This window comes from Xiphophorus hellerii, chromosome 10, assembly GCF_003331165.1.
Source record: "Xiphophorus hellerii strain 12219 chromosome 10, Xiphophorus_hellerii-4.1, whole genome shotgun sequence".
Classification (NCBI taxonomy): Eukaryota; Metazoa; Chordata; class Actinopteri; order Cyprinodontiformes; family Poeciliidae; genus Xiphophorus; species Xiphophorus hellerii.
Genome location: NC_045681.1, coordinates 14869397 through 14892323, shown reverse-complemented (window position 1 = coordinate 14892323; position 22927 = coordinate 14869397). Strand labels below are relative to the sequence as shown.

Here is a 22927-nt window from a genome sequence, read left to right as displayed (position 1 = left end):
TATACTTAAAACTTTTTCAACACCTCATCTCTTCCCATTCAGTCAAAGAAAAAGATAATTGTCTTTAGCCAAAAGGAGATCAGAGATAATTCATTTTCTAAGGATTGATGATAATAATAATAATAATAACTGCATTTTTTGTTGTTATTTCCTAATAAACACTTAAAATTATGATGGGTTCAATAAACGCGGTCATGCTTAAAACAAACTACACCCTGTTTTAGTACTATGGCTTTACATGTCACGACATATAACAATCGTCTGCTCCTTCCCAGGTTCTAAAATGATTCAAACCTAACCCCAAGTGTACAAAGGCACTCAATAGATTATACTGAGATTATACTGATCAAATAAAGTTAAAGCAGGAAATAAATCTCTGTGGGCACACCCAATGATTGATTTCTAAATATCTTTAGCAATAATATCTTGAACTAATAATTTTCTGTGTGACTTTATCCTTGTCTTACTGTTTGTGGAGAACTAATTTACACAACATTGCCTCATTGTTGGCATGACATGAAAGTCTGGAAAAATGGCCACACATTTTAATCTTTGGCATACAGAGGATTCTTGGTCGACCAATGGCTGCAAGGGGTTTAGGTCTTGTGGCTGCAAAAAAGTCCCAAATCATTGCTCCTACACCATCATGCTCGACAATTGGAATGAGGTGTTTGTGCTGAAATGTTTTGGTTGGTTTCTTTCTGACATTATGCCTTGCAATTTGGCCAAACATCTCTGCTTTGGTCTCTTCTGACCAATAAAGCCCTTCTCAGGATGATCCACAGCAAACTAAAAGGTGCATTTGCTTATTGACTTAAAACAAGCTCCTATTTAACACATCCTGGTTTCCACCGTCCTATACAAGTGATACACGTGCACGTAATTTTTAATGCAACGTATTCATTTTGTGTCATGATCTGTAGGTGTTTTAACGTTTAGTTTCATTTGTGTTTCTGGTTTTAGCAATATCTTATTTAGATCAAGTTCTAGTTTATTGCTGTGGGCTAGTTCTTTTCATTTGCATATTTTGATCAAGTTTTTTTTTTGATTGTTGTTCCTTTGTCTACTGTTTATGTTAGCTATAGGTTTTTCCCTTTTGCTTGTAATTTTCATTTCTTGGCTTTCAGTTTGCTTCTTTCTGTTTTCCTCAGGTTATCAATATTCTTACATTTCAGCTTTTCCACATCTTCTAATTACACTCTTCCTGCTCTGGCCCCCAGCTGTCTCTACTTACTTCTGATGAACTCTTATTGGTTCATCTGCTACTTTCACCGTTTCCTTAGCATTTAAGTCAGGGGTGTCAAACTTCAGTCCTCAAGGGCCACTGTCCTGCAGTTTTTAGATATGCCACAGGTACAAAACACTGGAATGAAATGGCTTAATTACCTCCTCCTTGTGTAGATCACTTCTCCAGAGCCTTGCTAATGACCTAATTATTCTATTCAGGTGTGGTGCAACAGAGTCACATCTAAAAGTTGCAGGGCAGGGGCCCTCCAGGCCTGGAGTTTGACACCTGTGACTTAAGGGCTTCATGGTACATGTCTATAAAGTGTCTTATTCTATTGCCCTCTGTTAATTGCCATGGTTCTCAGTGTTTCCCTCCACAAACAGCAGCTCACAATAACATCTCATCCCCCATCCCCTTGGTAGATTGACTGTGGACTTTATAAAACACAGCGGATCAACACCAGCAGTTGACATGACACCCCAAATTATCACTGACAGTGGAAACTTCTCTGTAAAACTTAGGCTAGTTGGAGTTTGTGCCTCTCTACTCTTTCCCCAAACTCTGGGATCAAAGTAAATGTATAATAGCCCAGGTAAGACGGTTCTGACACTGTTTCTGTTTCAGGAATGATTGAACACAAGGAATGTGACAGTTGTACTCCACGTCCTGGAAACATCTGTGTGAGGTCCACACCTTTTGAATCTCCTCCAAGCTCTTGAATGAGCATTCCTTTACAACCCTGTCAATGCTGTGGTTATTTGTGTTGCTTCTGAATCTTTTTCTATCACAGTTTTTGTCTTACTCAGTTTTTCATTAGTACGTCGGATGCAGTACTCTGAAAAGAATGCGTCTTGAGCTATAAACGTTTGTGTTGACAAGCACATTTCTGTAAAGTGAATCCTTCTACTATTTGTTGTTAATACTCATCTTGGGCTTCTTGGTGTTGCAGATTGTAGCACTGTTGCCTTGCGGCAAGAAGACCATGGGTTCGAATCCCGGCCTGAATGTTTCTGCATTTTTGGATTCTCTCTGGGTACTTAAAATCATTTAATCAATACTAATGCCAACCCTTATCAGTTCCCTGGAATCTGGAGGCAAAGTAAATATATAGCATATAAATATAAAGCACAACAGCATCCATAAAGTCCTACAGCAGCAGCAAGGGGGAAGACTGACTCCAGTTTCAATAAGGTTATTAATAAAGTTTATACTAAGAGTTTCTGTTTATTTTTCTTTCTGTTACATCGGGAGGAGGAGTCCCACTCCAGAGCATGGATATCGTTGCTACTGATTTTAAAAAGTATATACAGTATATTTCCCACTTGTTTGCATGGACAAATCTGCAGATCTGACTAATAAAACACAACAACCTGTTTCCTCGCTTTGAGAAAAGTCCCCTTTGTGCAAAATCAACCTTGCTGCTAAATTGTTAATTTGTGGTTTAGCTGCTCAAGCTGGTGTTTCAGCAACAACCATGTGTGTTGCTTTTTCACTTGTAATAGATGAAAAAAAAAAACGTCATGAGCCAATGAGCCATACCAGAGGACTCCTGCAGATGTGTCTAAACAAAGAATAATCACTGGGGAATCATGCCAGGAACTATTACACTTTCATTCAGATAATTAATTTTAATTGCTTTATATTTCTTTTAAACAAAATGAGACAGAAAACATGTTGGTCATGCCTAACTTTTAACATGCTCAAACAGAACAGCACAGGTTCTTCCAGAAGCTCAAACATCTCAGTGAGGCTCGGTAAAGGAGCGTGCCATGTATTCATGATATTTTTTCCTTTTACAATGATGAGCGTCGGTGCATTTCAGTGGTATTTTAAGTGATAGGCCAGCTCACAGTTTTAAAGTGATTTACAAATAAGAAAGAAATAAAATTTGTTCTTTTGTATTCAGTCCCTTTTAATTTGCTTCCTCGATGTTGAGTCCGGTATATCCAATTTCCTTCAGATTTTCCATTATTAGAATTAGGTCTCGGACGTTTTCGAGAGAACATTTATGAACAAACAGCATCATGAAGAGCAAGGAAAACAAACTTCAAGTCAGAGATAAGCTGTGGGGAAGTTTAGAGAAAAGCTAGATTATAAAACTATATCCCAGGCTTTGAACATCGAACAAAGCAAAAATATTTCCTCATCAAAAAAACCCAAAAGAAAACGGGGCAGCATCATGCTGTGGAGACATTTTTCTATTCAATCCTTGATCTGAAAGTCATGTGAGAGAATCTGTTGACAGGGCAACCATTATTTGTTTACACATCACATTTAACTTTGTCATGGTCTAATCAAGTAAAGGAGCTACATAATTTATTATTCATCACATGGTTTGCACCCCTGTCTCTCCTAGAAAACATAACTGACAGAGATAATTCCTGCCATTCCTCCACAGAGTCCAGTACTGAACTGTGTGTGTGTGTGTGGGGGGGGGGTTCTTCCTGTTAAAAGAGAGCGCTTCCTTTCCACAGTCACCTCAGGCTAGCTTACAAGGAGGGATTATTGCAAAGTCTACAGTTTGATCTAACCAGCTGTTCTTCTTTTCACAAATATGTTTTTACCAGCTGCCATCAGGAACTAAGTTTTAAAGCATTTGATTACTGAATTGTATATTACTGATTAGAGGGATTTATAGGTCTTGAATCGGTAATGTGGCTCTTCAGGACATTTATTGTTAAATTCAACTTTATAAATAAACTTAATTGAACTGAACAAGACAAAGGCAAATGATTAAAGAAAGCAACAAGAAATCATGTTTGCGGTTTGTGGCCAGTTCAACTTTTCACACACTACTTTGTTCAGATTTGTCACTTAAAATCTCTGTAAAATACATTAAAATTTGTTGTGACCAAAAAAAAAAAAAGTTCTAGGGATATAGATATTCCTGCAAAGTTACGCACAGCATTACATGAGAACATTTACAGGGTATGAAGTGCTAAAGAAAGCGTCACAAGACGCCCCACCATTCAGGCGTCCAGATGGATTACCACGGGAATAGTCTGAGGACAATTGATCAGCTCAGAGCAGCAACGTCCCAGAGGGTGCAACCCAATCACAGCAGGCGCTTACCCTGACGGATGAATGCCCTACCTTGGCACAAAAAGTCAAGTCATCCTAATCAAATGTTCGCCTTTATAGTTTCTGATCTAAATTGTGCTTTGTTACATCGGGGTATCAGAGCTAAACACTGTAATATGAGGCCTGGCTGTTTTGCCTCTACAGCTGCTGTAATGAAACATGATGAGGCCATAACAAGCCGGGAACAACTTGTGTTGCTGGCACGATCGACACAGACACACAAACAATTCTTACGTTTCATCAGGAATGTCTGCCTCAAGGTTCTTAAAGTTAGGGAAACTTTCGAAATGGAGTGGCTGAAATGCTGTCGTGCAGAGTTAGCAACTCATCAATCTCCAGTCATGTTCCTGTCATGCGCTTATCCGAGCATACGCAGCCACATTATCTCATCTGCCCGCCCTGATCCCACCAACATCACACAGTTCCCATGCTGCTGACTTCACTCCGTCTGATGGGTCTCTGACTAAGGACCTCAATTACAATGTCTGCTAGTTTTTTTTACTGCCCATTAACCTCTCATTTGTGGGAAGGTGTGTCACAACAAAGTTAGCCAGTTGGAATATTGTGGAAAAGATTTAAACTTTCCCTATTTTTACATTTTGTTTTATTCTGAGTTTATTGTAATCTTTCACTATGGTTTTGATCATACAGTGCATCAGTATGAAGCGATGTTAAATTATATGAATAAATCAGTCTCATAATTCTTAAAAAATGAAAAGAGATGTTAATTTATCTACAAACTTCTATTTAAAAAAACAACAACTTTACAGTCAAATATCTCTTTTGCTCTTCATCCCGCTAAATAAAAAACCTTTAAGCTGTAAAAACCATTAGGTTTTTTTCAGCATGGTAACAAAAAATAAAAATAAAATAAATATTTTCTGTCATTCTTTGGAGGTAGTTTAGTAAGCTTTTTCGGCATTTATATTTCAATACACTGTTCACTTTTGCCCCATCGTTGACACAGCATTTAAGAGCTACTGTGGAGGGCGTAAAGCACTGCAGTCCTTCAGGTTGCTTGAGGTTGGATGGGCTGCGCTGAAAGGAATTTTGTTGTGCTTCGGTACAATAATAATAAAAGTATTCTGATTCTGATTCTGACTCTGCTGAACCCTGACCTGGTTTCTAAATTTGAAATATGAAATAAAAAAAAATGTAAAAAGAGAGGAATTCAAAGTTTCTGAACCACGTGGATGACCCAAACTGAAAACAGAGTGCCGTACTTTGGGCCGACATGTGGTGCTAGTTATGTCTTACAAAACCAGCTGTAATCTCTATGGACATCCTGTTTGCACACTACTGTTTCTTTCTATAGATAGAAAACGGTGTTTTCCCCAGTCAGATTCACAAAACTAGGCTCGGTATATTATCAGTTTTAGACCAAAACAGCTAAGATCATTTGATCTAATATTGTGACAGCTACAGCTATGTCATTTATCACTTATAACCTACATTTCTAAATTACAACGTTCCTACTATTATCTGTGAGGGATAGCATTCTGGTTGCCAACATCTCTATAAGTGGTGGATATCAAAGGCATTATATGTGTATGATCTAGTCAAAGATATATTGCCATGTGCGTTGTGAATGGACTTCAATTATAAGAGTCTGTCATTTGCAGTTCCAACATCTTGGGATGATAATTGCAAATCCATACAGTATACAGCTTTAATATGTGTTTGGCATTTCACCTGTGCTCCATTATATCTGACTAACCTCTGTTGTGTGGTACATGCAAGCTGTGCAAATGCAAGAGCTAAATAAAGCAAGCTAAGCTGTTATGCACCATCCTCCAGATGTTATTTGTGTTTAATCCTCCTGCATAACATACTTCTCAAACTAGATGAACACCTCTGTGTGGTGTCTTCCTGTGGTGATCAAAGGCTTGACATGGGTGGGTTGAGTTCTATCCCCCTAAATCAATGTCAACACTTGTCAAATAATCCTATGCGCTGCAGAACAAAAGTAAATCACAGATTGAAAGTTTGATCTGGAAGGGATTAAACACGGCTCTGGGTTAATTTCCAGATTCTAGTCTTACTTCTTACTTAGGCATAACTATGTAATTCCTTTACTTACATTTTGTACCCTTTAAAGCATTTTGTATCTGCGTACTAAAACCATTGCATATGTGTTTACTATACATTGTAGTTACATATTTTCATTAAAATAATGGGTCATAAAAATGAGAACAAATTGCCTTTGTGGGCAATATGAATTGACACATGGTCAGCATGAAACATCCCATAAGTGACGAGATCATTTTTTACTCAGCCTTTTTAGGTACAAACTGTCAAAAACTCTACAGCCATGAAGTGGCAAAAGGGTGAAATGACCAGCACCTGCTTTAATAGATTGCTTTTTTTCAGTCTATTAAAACCCCGTCCCAAAAATGATAACACACTTTGATTAAGAGGTCAAATTTTAGCACCAACAATTAGCAAACAGTTGTTTTTAGTTGATAACTTGGCATGCAGTAGACATCACCTCATCAAACTTCAAAGCTGATGGGCCACAGCAGTAGAAGCCCAAGCCACATGCCAGTTCTGTCAACTAATGACACAAAACTTAAAGAGAAATCCACACAACTTCGCCAAAATTTGACTACGCCAAGATCGTGGAAAAAATCAGCTGGCCTGATGAGCCTCGATTTCAACAACAATAATCAGAATTTGGCATAATCGTCACAAAAACCTGGATTCGTCTTGCTCTGTATTACTGGGTTTAGCTGAAATTGGTGATGAGATGATGCGGGGTGTATTTTTTTTTGCAAACTTTGGGCCATTTCGCACCAATAACAACCTTGAATGTCTTGAATGTTGGAAATAGCCATTTTCTGTTGGCTACTTCCAACACAATAATGCACCAAACCACAAAGTCTAAATCTTCTCAAACTGGTTTGTTGAACATGACAATGGATTCACAGTACTGCTGGCCTCTTCCACCACCAGATCTCAGCATGTTTGGGAGGTAGCGGAAGGTTGTTGATATACGACAAATCTGCAGCAAACTGCATGTAAATTAGGGCTAAAATCTCTTAAGAATGTTTCTGACACCTTGTTAACCTGATGCCAAGAGGATTTCAAACCATCCCTAAGGCAAAATGAGATTCAACTCGATGTTAGCTAGATTATGAAATAACAAATACTTTACTTGTGTTAAACTTCTTGTTATTATGAACAGAAAGCGAACACATATTTCAGCTCTTTCCTATGTTTTAATTTTTTCTAGGTTTTAAGACCTGATATTTCTTCATTTGTCTGCTTGTTCCCTTTCCTCACTTTGTATGCATGCACACGCTACAATATATGTACTATGCTTTCATGTTACTAGTACAAAGCAACCAATGTCCAAAGAAAAACAACGAGACACATTCATGCAGCCTCAAAAACTGCTTATTAAGACCCCTTTCAAAGGAAAAATCAGCTTTATGTTTTATCTACAGTACAACAGAAATAAATGGAGTATATATATGTACTCGGTCTTCCTACTCATTCAACCCAACCTCTTTCCCACCACTACGGCAACACTGGCCCAGTCAATGAATTGAAGATTTCAAAAATTAATTTACCAACCACATGAGAGTTTGTGGTGGACGTGCTTAAACTACAAGCGGTGGATCTACAAGCCCATTTTTCTTCCTTTGCAAACGATGTGCCTCACTTGATCCATAAGAGCAGTTGAGATGAAAGGGATATCTTTTTGGCTAGGTGCTAATGAGAGTCTTAACCCTGAGGGTTTATGAGGTTCATTGTGCAAACAGACACACACGCAGACTCATGCAGTTAGACCACATGTGTGCCGTGCTGATCCCGCCTGCTCTGCCTCACTTCTCGGAAGCCACGAGCAACATGTCTTGACTGAGGGAAGGAGCAGCAGGCGTAGAGACCTCCTGAGAGGCTGAATGCCGAGGAAATCCGCTGCAGGGGGAACAGACGAGCGGCGCAGAGGCAGCAAATGGCAGGACTCGGGAGGTGCGTGCCCAGACTTGTTTGGATGGGGCCTCCGTTGCCCTTGGGGGAGTTCACAGCTTGGTTGGGGGTTTTCTCAGTCTCAGAAACTGGGGTGGTGTGAAAGCATGATGGGCCACTGGAAACCACAGAGATAAAGCAAAGGGATTCCACCACACACCTTGCTGAAGAGCTAAATATCAGGCAATCAAAAGACAGTCACCATGAAGACATGGGCAGACACCCTCTGAGACAACGTGCTCCAACATAAACATAATCGCACTTCAGAATCACTGAAGTGTTAATTTTGTTTATGTGAAGACACAACATGAGTCAAGGTGATTATGTACATTTGGACATGTGTAGCTGTGTCTGTGTAATGAAATATGCATTACAAACGTTAGTGTGTGATGTGTCTTTTCTAAGATTCTTTGAGAGACAGCAGTCAAGAGGGTTACTCACAAATTTGTACCGTTGATGTATTGGTCACGGACCATAGATAATGGACTGAAGAACGTGTGGTACTGACCATGTGCCAATTCATGATTGTTTTAACAACAATCTACTCAGACTACTATAAGGAATGTGATTATTTGACTCCAATATGTTGTATTTACTGAAGGGAAATGACTATTCGATTAGGGATTACAGTCATATTTTATAACTCAACTTTCCCACACAGAACCAAAATAAAAACTCAATCTTCTGAAAATAGATAGTATCAACCCAAAACCTTGATACAATCTCAAGAAGTAGATTGTGCAGTGGTAGCTGATGTTACATGTAGATCTCATTTGGACATAATTTACTGCTAAATTCACATGCAGTCGTAGTTCAGATCCATATATTTGATTTATGCTAGACGAAGCAAAGCTGCATGGTTTAAAAGCTTAGAGTTGGATCTAGCTAATTTAATTTCATACTTTAATTTCAAAGCAGCCAGCCTTTCGTAAAAATGTTTAAATAGGCCTTGCTCAGTTAATTATCAGTCTTTCTTAACGTCTTTGGACTTTGGGTGTTTTTCAATTATAATTTTTTTTTAGCCACTTTGACTTTGGCTTTTAAATCTTTCTGAAATAAAAAAATAGGAAACTCATGTAAAAAGCTTTGCAAAGAAACTATCTTCATATATAGTTTGTGAAAGATACCAATAAGAACAGTCTGACAGACATTCAATATGTGATATTTTACAAGAGAAAAGTCTCAAATTGCTTTTAGAACCCAAGAAATCAAACTGTAATATTAAGTCTACAGATAATTGAAATACAGCAAGTTTGATCATTTTTATCTTTTTATTTTACCTTAATTTATCTTAATATTTAATGCAAATGCCTAACTACAGATAAATTGGATACACTGATAAACCATTGTGGGAGTATTTAGGTATGAAATGGTTTGTTTCCAGGACAGAAATAGGATAGGAAAGAGGTAAACGGCTATTATTGATTAACTTGCATAACTCTGCATGTAATTGCATGTTTTTGCAATGGGCACTGTTGGAGGCTTCAAATGGAAAAAACAAAAATCAGTTTTAGTTTTCATAAATTCAGTTTTCTTGACAACACATCACAGTAAAACAGTTAATGCTATTGTTTTTGTAAATTTTGCATTTGTTGGACATTAAAAATCGTGGGAAAATATCTGAGTAATATAATTATTACATATTAATTATATTATATTTGATCATATAAAAACGTGGTACAAACTGAGTGATTTATTCTAGACAAACACATTTTCATGTTCATATCCTAAAGCAGAAAATCCAGTGGCAAGTTTGCAGCTCCGGCTCCAGCTGGGAGGGACTGTTGTAACAGGACTCAGTCGCTGTGAGAGTTTTGACAAGGGACAGACACCCATGGCAGAGCCCCCTACTTCAGTCAAGTACATAGAGGAAGATAGGCTCTCGGAGGCTCTAGTAATACCAGAAAAGTCACAAGATTTACTATTAGTTTCTTTTTTTGAAAAGGTCTGAAAGCCTGAAGTCAGTGAATAGTGGCGACAGTGGTTTGCTTTGACTGTTAAAGGCAATTGCGGCACAATACAATGTCCATATGTCCAGCAGAGGGCAGAGAAATGCACTGCCACATGTGTCCGGTGGATTGTTGGGAATCAGTTGATCACTTTGTTTTTCACCATGTGTAGTTTGCTACTTAGCTTGCCCTTAAAGTTACTTCTTGATTTGCTCTGAGAGCACTTTGCTTGTACAAACAGATTTGACATTGGCATTGAATTTGATTAAATACTTTGGAATTTCATTGCGTTTGCCCACAGCAATTATTGATGACGGGCGCCAGTTGCTCTGAGCCATGTCTGAATAAGTTAACTTAGTTTTTAAAAAATGTTATTAATAATGTTGGCTTATTCTGGGTTTGTGCCTGAAGCCCCAAGCCCCAAGTGTGTTCCTCTGTGAGAAGACTTGTGCAGCAGCAGACTGCAAAAACATTGTTTGCATTAAACTTGGATCCACCTCCAGTTTACCTCTATATGTTGACGCCGCCGCACAGCTTTGTCAGATTTGCCCGGAGGACACCATGAGGCGCAGAAGGTACCGTGCACTGGAAGCTTTGCCATCAAAGTCGCATATAGAAATCCCATAACAGAATCCGGGAAAGTAAGGAAAAAGTCATTTGAAGGAGAGTAAGTGGAACAAGCAAAGTTGCTGCCTTCCCTCCCCCTGAGCATTAATCTTTTTTTCTGATGGAGGCTGGAATTTGTCCAAATTTTGTTGTTGTTTTTTGCCACTTCTGTTTGACACACTTTATTTATTGTCCATATGCTGCTGAATGATCAGATAAAAAAAAAAAAGACAGAACCCCTCCAAAACAAAGGTTTTAGAACGTGTTGTTCTTTGTCTTTACCACTCTCTGCTGACATTTGAATCGAAGTTGAGACAAAAAGCTCTCAACTGACGCAAGACTATTTGTAAGCAGGGAAACTGATCAGATGCCTTGCAGCTCTGCAAGGCATCAGTAAATTCATATCAAAATTAAACATAATGCTGGTGGACAAAACTGACCCTTAGACTCTGTCTGAGCAACGGAATAACAGTATTTTGTGAATTAGTCAAGAGCAGATTGTCGGCACCACTGCATGAATTGTTAGCAGCATCTGATGCAACATAATGGATTGTTTGGAATGGCACGCCTGGAATTTCTTTGTGAAAATTTTAAATATCATGTTGTAAATGAAATTTATTTTAAAAAAGCTAATTGCTGCTTACGTTCTCATGGGTGGTTAGCTGAAAAAAAAGTGTGAAACTTTAGAAAAATATTAGCAGAAGACAGCCTGCCAGTTCTCAAATACTTTGCAAAGGTGATAGCCCAGCCCAGGGAAACCCCGCTCCAAATCTAACAATCTGCTATCTTTCTGGGATTAACTCTCAACGCATGTTTTCGATTTTGCTGCTATCTCTTCCAAGTTGCTCAATTTAGCCTGATTTAGCAGAATTACTAGAAGTGCTGCAGATTTATTGGCATAGAAATGTTTCACCCCAGGTTAGGCATGTTCCTACTAAGAGGTGATAAATTTACTGTTGATTTGGATCCAGACCTGGATCTGGAACTTAGCTTCTTTTTGTATTATTCACTGTGGGTGAAGGTTTATAATCTTGGACTGTACTTTGTTACTAAAACAATTGAAAATCTAAAAAAATTAAAATCATATGGAGAAATTTGGGGTGTGTGTGTGTGTGTGTGTGGGGAGGGGGGGGGGGGGCTTCATAAATGTGCTTTATTTATAAGCACATTTATGAAGGTTTCTTGTCATATCAATCTTGATAGATAAATAGATTCATGGATGAACAGAGGAGCTGATGGATGGACAGAAAGTAACCAATTGACAATGTCAAGAACAACATTGTGGTTGGCTATGGGTTCTATTGATGCTCACTCTATCACACCAACAGATTAAGTCTGTAACACACCTCTGGACTAATCTACGTATTCCTGCTATTTATGCCAAATTCTGATGGTACCTGCTGAATGTCAGGCAAGGCAACAGTTTTCCAATCTCTTATGGTTCAATTTCAGAATAGTCTGCTGGTCAGTTTCCGGTTCATAGAGGAGTGGCCTTCAATAATGCTGCTGTAACCCACCTGTTTGAATTTTGTTGCTTTTCTATAATCTCAAATCAGCCTGCCCATTCTCACCTTATGTCAAGGCATTTTTGTTAACGCAACTGCTAGTCACTGGATATTTTTTCATTGATTCTGTGTAAACCCAGTTAAGAAAAAAGATCCCTATAAATAAGTAGTTCCTTAAATATTTAGAACAGCTACTACTCACTCCTTTTTTGTTCTGCATTGTGTTACTCAGGCTAATCTTCTGCAAGTTACCATAATGCCTGGATGCCTAAATGGATTGAGTTACTGCCTTATGATAAGCTGGCTCGTGTTTCGAAGTAACAAGCAATTAAACAGATGTGCCTAATATCCTGGGTGGTGACTGTATGTCAAAATCAAAATTAAAATATTTCCACCTGGGCTGAACTTTGTTTCTAGTCAGTGACGTGACGGTTTTGATGATTGGTGTGATCTGAACATCTTTGCCACTGACATACATGTTGGAAGAAATGTATTTTGCTAATATTTAACCTTTATAACATCCCATATTGGTGAGATCAGCTAGAAGATTTAAAATAAAGCAGGCCTGTGTGTGTGTGTGTCCATGCTTGTCCTCTAATGATGTCTTAGCCCCTAGTCATTGTTGTTTTCCCTTTGAGGAGCTGTCTGCTCTGTGTTTTACTGCAATGGCTGTGTAGCAACGGAGTTTGTCATTTCCTTCAGAAGCACGATGCTTGTCCTTTGATGGTTTGTTAAGATCATGACTCACCTTCAGTGCTTTGAAATATCAGAAGCCTTTGAAGCTCTCACCTACCTCCAGTTTGACTGGATAGTGTGTCACATGTTTCATGTTTTAGATGAATATGTACAATAAACTCCAATTAACTGATGTAAAAAAACAAACAACAAACTATAAAAAGCCTTTAGTTAGCCATATTGTTGAGTGTAGCTGTTTCACTTCGGCTGCAAAGATTTAGCAAAGATCTATTTTAGAAAAAAACATTTTGAACATATTCAAGAAATTATTATGACAGCTGTTGAATAACCTCTTTGGGTGATCTGAATGTCTGCAAAAAAAACCCCCAAACATCCTGCTTGGCTGCCTACTATCCTGTCACTTTAATACTTTTTTGCATAGTTATCACTTTTTGCTAATCACAGTTATGCTTTCTTGGCACAATACAATTTAATTGATCCTTATGAAAATACATTCTGAAGTAGCTTTTAAGATGAAAATATTTGAAAGTTTGAGTAATTTTGTTATTCAGAAACTCACAATAACCGACGGTTCATGGTAGATACAGTACGCAAACTTAGCCTAGAATACGTTTAGCCTTAGCAAAACCTATTAGCCAATAGTGCATTATTGTCTGTTTGGATTGATGTTGTGTACAATGTTTGTACTTTTACTTTTATTACACCAAAAGATTAATTTCTGAAGGATACTTCGGGAATAAATGCACTAGATCTTTCCTGACAAATCTGAATTCACAATAAACTATGTAATTTTTTTATAATTTATTTTCTCATTTTTTAGCAGTTCTTCTCAGTCTGTTCTCTCAACCAAAACCACACATTACCAGGATGGTAAATAGTTAATGAAGGAGTGAGGCAAATGTAGATATGTCATAATTATTTGTTTTAATAATTCCATCCAGTCCTATTCAGAAATAAATCTTAAAACCAGTCTTAGTTAAAAAGAATTCAGTTTGACTTTGTTTCATCTTGTTGTAATTGAAGCCTTTGTAAAATTATGAAAAATTATTAGGTCACATCCAACATTATCATTAAGAAACCAAAATCAAAATGGTACATTTCAATAGAGTTTGGAGGTATTCTATAAATAGAATTAGAGGAAATCCTGTGCCTGCCTAACAATTACATTTTGTATCCAATGCGCACAAATTCTTCTCTAGAACAAACTCTAAAACACTAACTCTCCAACTAATTTCATGTTGGCTCCTTTCCTCTTGCTCATTAGTGTTTGATATACCTTGTCACAGCCCCCCACTCCACACCCCACTTCATGTAGTGTCCAACTTCTGGGCATGTAGAACTTTTACTGTGCCATCCAACAAATGTCTTGAGGACTACAATTGTATATTGCTCAAAGTTGACCAGTATTGAACAATTTACCATATCCAAGATTCTAAACTTCTATTGGATTGTTGCTATGGTTGCTCAGTCATGGCCCACTCCAGGCAGTTTTTGAAATGTTTAGATTTAGGGAATCAGATGAGGAACTCACGAGAACCAATACTGATTAAAATTAAAGCACAAAAAGTGAGTTCAGGTCACGCTGGATGAGAAGAGCAAGATGAGACAAGCATCAGATCAGCAGAGACAAAAGGAGAGTAACTGTAAATAACACCATGAATAGGTCAGGACACCTGAGGGTCCAAAGTACACAAAAGTATCTTGTACTGTTCTTAGTCCACTTAAGAGATTGGAACTGTAATACTACTAGTATCACATTGATGCTGCAACTTTGCTTCAATATGCTCTACATATTTCAAGCTAAAATTTTGAATAGAAAAGAATAGAAACGTTACTTTTTGTTGCTTACTGAGGAAATTCAAGTGGACCAGCAGCAAAGCGACAGATATTAAACTGGTAGCTTTTGTAATAGCAAGAAATAACAATAGAAATTAAATCATCATCATCAGCAACAACATGTTGGTTTATTAAAAGAATAGGAAGACAAAGAAAAATCTGAGTAATGCTAAGAAGGCGTTTGGCAAGATGGTTTTAAGCTACGTGGTTCCTTAACAGACATGGACTTTTTACTAGTCTAAATTTATTCTAAAGTTTTAAATACATTTGATTTCAAAATCACTATGGTTACCATCCTACCACGTCACTGCTTCAACCAACAGCTTGGAGCAGCAGCAATGTAATATTTGTCATAAGAGTGATTGTGAGGGTGAGCCAAAAGGAGAAGCTTTCAGTTTACCAGCTGATCTACATTTCTACTCTCATCTATGGGAACAAGCTCTGGGTAGTGACCAGAAGAACAAGATTGCAGATAGAAGTGGTGAAAATGAGTTTCCTCTACAGGGTGTCTGGGTTTTCCTGTAGAGATATAGTGAGAAGTTCAGTCATTTGGGAGGAGCTCGGAATAGAGCCGCTGCTCCTCCACATTAAAAAGAGCCAGCTGATGTGGCTCAGGCATGTAGTTAGGATGCCTCCTGGTCGCCTCCCTGGTGAGGTGTTCAGAGCCAGGAGGAGACCCAGAGGAAGACCCAGGAGACACTGGGGGGCACCATGTTTCTCAGCTGGCCTGGGAGCGTACTGGGATTCCCCTGAATGAGCTGGCCCCAGTGGCTGGGGAGAGGAAAGTCGGGGTTCTTCTGCTTAGGCTGCTGGCCCTGCGACTCAGTCCCAGAGTAGAAGGAAGATAACAGATAGATAAGTAATATTTTTGTTTTGAAAGAAATTAAATAATTTCACGCACATTTGATGTGAAATCAACTATGATACTGTGGGAATTTCATATTTTTACTCAAATTTATCACATATTCCAAAGTGACAAATTAAGTATTAATACTTTTCAATGTGCTGACATTGTTTCCTCAAACAAATAATATTTAATCTTTTCCTGTTCTATGTTGTACTTCCAGTCAAACAACTGATAAAATTTTTGTTACATCAGTTTTGCATTGAACAAAGCAAAGACCTACTTTCATTATTCTGAACTGTTGATTTTTGACCAAAGATCTGGACTGTGTAGTGTATTGCCCTTTAGAATGATGTAAACTGTGTTCTGTTTGTATTGAGAAGGCTACAAACAAAAATCAATATAAATAAATCTTAAACTGAAATTATGTCTTGGGAGGTTGCAGATTTCTCATCAATCCCAGCCTCAAAGTCCAGCAGATAAAGTATATCAACAAGATTCAGGGCTTGTTCTGGTTTTTGTTTCTAGTGGTCACTGAGCTAAACAAGTAGTGAATTCTTCTTCTGGTTTGCAGCTTGATAATCCCCAGATTTGGGAAATGGAACACATCGGATCACAACAGTGGATGTTTTCACTCCTAAGTGAAGAGTTGTTGTATTTTAATGTTACACAGCCATTTATCTCTATAAGCAATGTAATATGCATCCACTGTCCCTGTGGAAATGAAAAAAAAAATGCTTTGAGTTTAGTTTCTAAAGAATAGCATTCTTTTGGATGTTCCAGAATTGCGTTTCCCACCCACCGGAGGAGTTTTCAGAGTAATACGTGGACGTCTTTGGTCGTTCCAGAAAAGTCGGCAAACAGAGGATTTTCTCACCATAGGTAGGCGACCTCTCAGTTTTTTTGGATTACGGACTGAAGGCTTGGAGGGGAAGGGGATGATTGTCACAGTCAGATAATGACATTCCTGAAACCCAGAGATGGCCTCCAGAGTCCTGTTTAAGCCACTGTTGCTGATCTGGAAATGTTTGTTTGGTAGATTATTGCAATAAAGGGAATCCTTTACATTTAGTGCGTGTTTGAGCAAATGCTGCTATATTAAGGAAGGAACCCGTTTTTCAAGGTATTTTGAAGGGGTTTTATTAATGCTCCAGTTGTAATCAGAAAATCTAATTTTGCCTTTAAGAAGTTGCCTAGGTTTCTCTTTTTCTCTTTTATTTTTCACCTTTTCCTATTTTGTATCTTTTTTTGTACTTTTAAATTGAGCTCAAAAGGGTTCCAGGTTTTACCAGAAGCAGCATCAGGAGCTGAATCTGTGCAACGTGCCTTCCTTCTGGCAAAGATTCACCGGCAGAAGTGAAGGCAATAAAGCAAAAAAGCAGTTATCGGATTTGAACATCCTGCTCCGCGATGTGAGTTAAACCGCCGCTGATGTTTGACGGATATTATTGGAGAAAATTCAGCCGAGTTAATTCTTTGTTGAAAGTGACTGTCATCATTCTTTTTTATCCGTCACCGTTATTGCAGGAAAGACAAACCCACTGACAGAGCAGCTTAAAGTAAAGCACACCAGCTTAACACATTATCACGTTTTTGACCTTTAACAATATCTGTGTTTAATAATGTTTTATGGTTTGTTGCGCAATTTCTACTGAAGAATCTCTGCATGATGTGAGTCAGGTCGGAGGTTTTAGTTGTGGATTCAGATACAGTGTCTTAAAAAAGCTGCCACAAAATTCAGTGTATTGTATTTGGATTTTATATGGAAGCACAAAGTGAAGGAAAAAGAGCACATAATTTACAATAATAACAATAATAACAGTAAAAAAATCCAAACCACCTTTTTAAATAGACCTCATTGGTGTCTAATTTAATCTCAGCACAAATCCAGATGTTCTGTGAAAGCCACAGAGAACACTGGTGAACAAACAACATCATAAAGACTAAGGAACACAGCGCTGCCACTGCGACGGTCCAAGAAGATTATCTGGTCGAGAGTACAAATGACCTCAGCAGGACAATTACCGTGCAATGAACGTGCAGCCAGAGCTAAAATGCAGTGGTGGAGATCAAGGCCTGTGTGTTTGAATGGCCCAGTCAAAGTCCACATGCAAATACCATCAAAAATATGTGGCAAGACTCGAAAATTGATGTTCATAGACACTCACTCTACAACCTGACAGAGCTTTAGGTATTTTTCCATGAGCTTAAATTTCAATATATGCGAAGCTATAAGCATGCCGCATTTTAGATTTTACATGTAAAAACTTTTGAAAAGTGGCAGAAATTTATAAAACTTAGTGCTAATCTCCTGGAAAAAAAAAAAAATTCCCCATTGAAGTTTGTGGCTGTAACATGACAAAGTGAGAAAAGTTAAGCAGACGTGAGGGAGAAGTTTCAACTTCTACATGTGAAAAAAACGTGAAAAAAATATTGAAGCTGTAATTACAGGGCATGGTGGAGGTGAAAAGTATTTACTCAGGGTGACTGGATACAAATGCACTGCATACATTCTATGTTTTTATTTGTAAAAAGTTAATAAAAACATGAATCCTTTTCCCTCTGCTCACCATTATGCGCTAAGTTTTGTTGGTCGATCTCATGAAATCAATGATGTTTGAAAAAAAAATATGAAAAAGTGGAACTCACACTTTTGACAACTTCTATCTATCTAACATGGCTGCATTTATAAAGTTGTCCTCACTTCTAAAACTGGCAGATTTACACTTTATGCTTATTTTCTTCTTTCTATGACACTTCGTCTCTGTGCGTAAATGCACATCCCTGGAGTTACTTATGCTGCTTGGTTTTCTATGGCCTGTCTTGTAAAAAGGAAGGCAGCCAGGCATGTAGCAGTCAGAACTCTCTCCAACTCGTCCCGCCTCAGCTTGAGGATTTATGGCCAAGTCATCGCTACCACTCCCCCACCCCCCTGCCTCTCCCTTCACACCCCCAACAGCCCCCTGAGGAAGAAGCTGAGAAGACACGGCTTGGGCCCTCGCTGAAACTCTGCACCCTCCTGCTTGACGCACCGCCACCTCATTTTGTCTCCTTTCAGAGTCCTGCAGGGCGACGCCACTGACATCCCCGTTTGACACCTAGACTCCAGTCACCTGAAGCTACAGCCCCCCCCCCATCATCCTCTTTCATCTTTACACCCCATCTCCCTCCTTTCTCCTGACACCCCTCCACCCCCCACACCTCCTACACGTCAAAATTTGGTACCCAAATCAAAGGTAAGTCTGCATTGTTTGGGCTCAAACAGTACACCAGTGTCATGTAAGCTCCTTGAAGAGAACAGCTGCAGGTAATTCACATGGAGAGGATCCCGAGCTCTTTGTCACTGTTGTCTTGTGAGACTCGCTGAAGCCAGGCGTGGGCGTGAAGTTCTCTCTCCCATTAACCCTTCAGCCCTGTGGCCTGTGTGCTTGGCAGCTCTCTGCTCTGTAAACGAAACCAGAAGAAGATGCTCGCGGTTTGGACGCCACCACAGTGGGACCACATGCTGGTAGAGCTACAGGAGCGCAGTAGCTCCGACAAGTTCTGTGCGGTGGGCCAAAAGACACGGAGCTCGGTCGCACGCTGGCTTGTTTATGTTACAAAAGGCCAGATAGGAGGTTAAAAGGTCAGAAATTTGTTTTTGTTTTTAATCTATCAGTTTAAAAAAAAAGGAGCGGGAGGAACAAAACCTGACAAACTTCAGTTTTTAGCTGGTTATTTTAGCAAATAATGAAAAGAAAAAAAAAATTTTGGTTAATTTTAAAATGCGATTGGGATGAAAAACATGCTTCAAAAACAAAAATAAAATTAAAAACATAAATAACTTTTGAGCTTTCACACAGTTTCTTCTCTAAATGTCTTTATTAATTGAAAAATAATAATATTTCAGGGGATCTTAAGTGTTAAGTGGTGGCACACCATAGACAATCAAAGCAAAACCTTAAAAAGCCTTAAACAGTGCCTACGGTTGTATGAGAAAACTATTAATAGTTCAGGGAAAAAAAAGTCTGACTTTCCCTTAAAAGCATTTATTTAAAAACACAATTGGCATCATGTGTTGCCTCCTCGGTGAGCTGGTGAACCCTCACAGATTTATTTACGTAAGTTAAAAGGCAAAATATAATTTAGAATAATTCAGATGTTCCCAGAAGTAAAATGAATCCTTTTTATAACAACACGCTCCATAATGATAAATGGACCAGAGTGTGGAGGGGAAAAAGCACGGCAAACCTTTTCCGTTGCACTAGTATTTGAGGTTAAGATTCTTTGGACCGGGCCGGAGAACATTTTTCCACGCAGTCGACTGAAAGTTGCACCCTCAGAAAATGATCATTAGACCAAATAGACTGACAGTCTGATGCCTTAAAACTGTGAATTTTTATATTTTACTCACCACCAGATGGGATAGCCTCCGAGCACCCGTGAGCTGGACAACCACACACACAGCAAATATCCAATCAGATACAAATCCATGAGGTAAGCCTTGTCAAGTGTGTGTAAGTGGATCAATACACAGAACTTGCAATAGGCAGTGAAGAAGAGTTTCCAGGATGAAGAGCTTCTGGAGTAGCTTAATTGTTGAATGAAGGGGAAATTAAAATATTTGACAAAAAAAAAAAATTGAAAAAAAAATCTTCCTCCTGTTTTTCCCCCTCTCTTTCTTTGAGTCGGGCCAGGAAAGTGTGTCTGTCTCCAAGTAGTTAAGAGAATAAGTGTCTCTTACACTCATGCACACACTCCTACCCGTCCTCTCCTTCCCTCCCTCTCTCTGAGGTTCTTCCCTAAGGTAGATATCTTTTCCTCTCTCTCCCGACTTTTTTCTCCCTCAGGATGCCTCATCCACAGGCCCAATATTAAAGTGGAGGGCGGGTGGGGTGGAGATGTAGGTGGTGTTGGAGGGTGTGGGGTGGGAGGTGGAGGGGGAGGAGGGGGTGGATTGTAGGATGAGGTTTGGAGATGTCAGCTGGCAAGCCAATCACAGGAGATGGCCTTAGGTAACGAAAAAAATTATTATTCGTTCCCATCTGTCAATCACACGCCACCCCCTGGTAATGTGGAAGAGAAAGGATAGAGTGCAAAAAGAGAGCGAGAGGGAGGGAGGTACAGGGAGGGACAACATGAAAAAAAAGGTAAAGTGGAGTTGTTGCTCAACTTGTTTAATCCGTGATCAGAAAAAAAAAAATCCCCCTAAAAAGTGGCCGGAGGCAGGTGATGAGGACTTGGGAGGAAGCTTGGCAGTACCTGCTGACACACATGTTGACATTGATTTGTATTTTCTTTTTTTTGTTTTACAGAAGCTTGTGCCCTGACTAATTGATCCGGATATAACCACTGCACTCTTACGCACATATCCCGCTCCTGTGCAGACATACGGGGAATTTTCCAAACTGTTCTCCTCCCAACCCGCCTGAAGAAGAGGGCATAAAAGGGGTCCACAATAAAGCCATAAAACGGCAGAGAGGTGGTTGGGCCAGGCACACAGGGGTAATGTGCTCCAGCGGCCCAAAGGCGACACATTTTACATCAATACTATTGTCATTCTGATGGGCTGTGAGGCGAGCAGCCGTGGGACAGAGTGGGGGGGGGGGGGGCGATGAGGAGGGAGGCAGAGGGTGAAGGAGGAGGGTGGGACACTTGAGATGATCTTAGCCTGAAGAGAACATGCAGGAGATAAACCCACAAGGAAACTGATCAGGACGAATGCAAACAAGATACCCAGACAAAGATCAAAGGAAGGCGGTTGTACTGACGAGTTATCTGGATTATCAAATCGGTCACAATGACTTGCATGCAGTGCCTCAACTGCTGTGGCTTTTTCACAGTTTGTCACATTACAGCCAAAATCCTGAATAAAGTAATTTATTGGGGTTTTATGTGATGGTAATGCAACATTGTGAAATGATGATCTCAAAGGTTTATACAAATCATTATCTGAAATGTTGCGCAGCCATGTCTCTGCAGCAAAGTATAGTCCATGAAACTTGTTCAAGCAAAACAGCTAAAAGCTCAGACTGAATAAAATGCATCTCTGAGCATAAATGTCAAGTCTTTCTTGAAACTCCAGAGACTGACCTGGCGATTATTTGATCCAAACCTTTTCTTTGCAGCTCTGTCTGAATTTCTACAGTTTTTGTCGTGTTTGAAGCTGAATCTGTCACCCAGTCTCAAGACGTCGTCAATTTTTCACTCAGGATTGCCTTATACTTTGCTCCGTCCATCTTATTATCTGTTGACCAGTTTCCCTTTTCCTGAAAATATTCCTGTGTGATGCTGTCACCACCACCACCACCACCACCACGCAGTCTTCATTTTATTCTGCACCATATTTTGTATGTTGGTCAAAAAGTTATTTGAACAATGTTTGTTTTTTTTTTGCCAGTCTTTTGTAAAATGCAGATGTGTGAAGTGCATGACTAACAGTAGTTGTCCTGTCAACAGATTGCCATATCTGAGCTGTGGCTCTCTGCAGTTACATTGGGCCTCTTCATGAATAAGATTGACAGCCATTGTGCCAGCCTTTCTAATATCTAATCATATTTGCAACAATTCAATGCAAAATGTTCAAAGCTTTGGATAATGTTTTATAATCCAGGTCTGCTTTAAACCTCTCCACAGCTTTATTCCTGACCTGTGTTCCTCTTCATGATGCTGTTTGCTCTCTAATGTTGTCCAGCAAAACTGATGCCTTCACTGAACAGAGGGATTTATACTAAGAGTGAATTACACAAACATTTTTTACTGACTAGTTCATTTCTGAAGAGAATTAATTTCATTACAGTTCATTCTGGGTGTCAGAATAAAAGGGCTGAATACAAATGCATACTATATTTTTTAGATTTTGATTCCACACCCCAGTTGTACTTCACAGCAGATGCATAATTTTAAGTTTAACGAAGACAGAAAATGGTGCTTTACTGGACTGAATTGGCACATTGAGGCCTTTTACAGAGTTTACACAGTCACAGTTCAAATTATTATTATTTTTTTTTAATAAAAAAAAATATGAATGTTCAAATTCAGACAAAAGATTTCATACTGATTAGAGTTTGACCTTAAAAAATTCTAATACTTTTTGTTTTAAATAGCTTTCATTCCTAGCGTTTCACATCCACGCATACAACTGATGTATCAAATTGTAGTTATTTTTGTCTTCTTTCACTCAGTGTTTCTTCCACTTTTATAGAAAAAACATTTTTTTTATTAAATCACC

At 38.9% G+C, this 22927-nt stretch overlaps 1 protein-coding gene across 1 annotated transcript in view; it reads right to left on the bottom strand.

The window, feature by feature from the left end:
• Positions 1–20499, bottom strand: part of wnt3 (wingless-type MMTV integration site family, member 3) — a 41091-nt gene extending 20592 nt beyond the window's left edge. Inside the window, exon 1 of the mRNA XM_032574325.1 lies at positions 20111–20499. Coding sequence (XP_032430216.1) covers positions 20111–20190 — 80 coding nt within the window. The 5' untranslated portion in view covers positions 20191–20499. The remainder of the gene's footprint in view (positions 1–20110) is intronic.
• Between the last annotated feature and the right edge of the window lie 2428 nt (positions 20500–22927).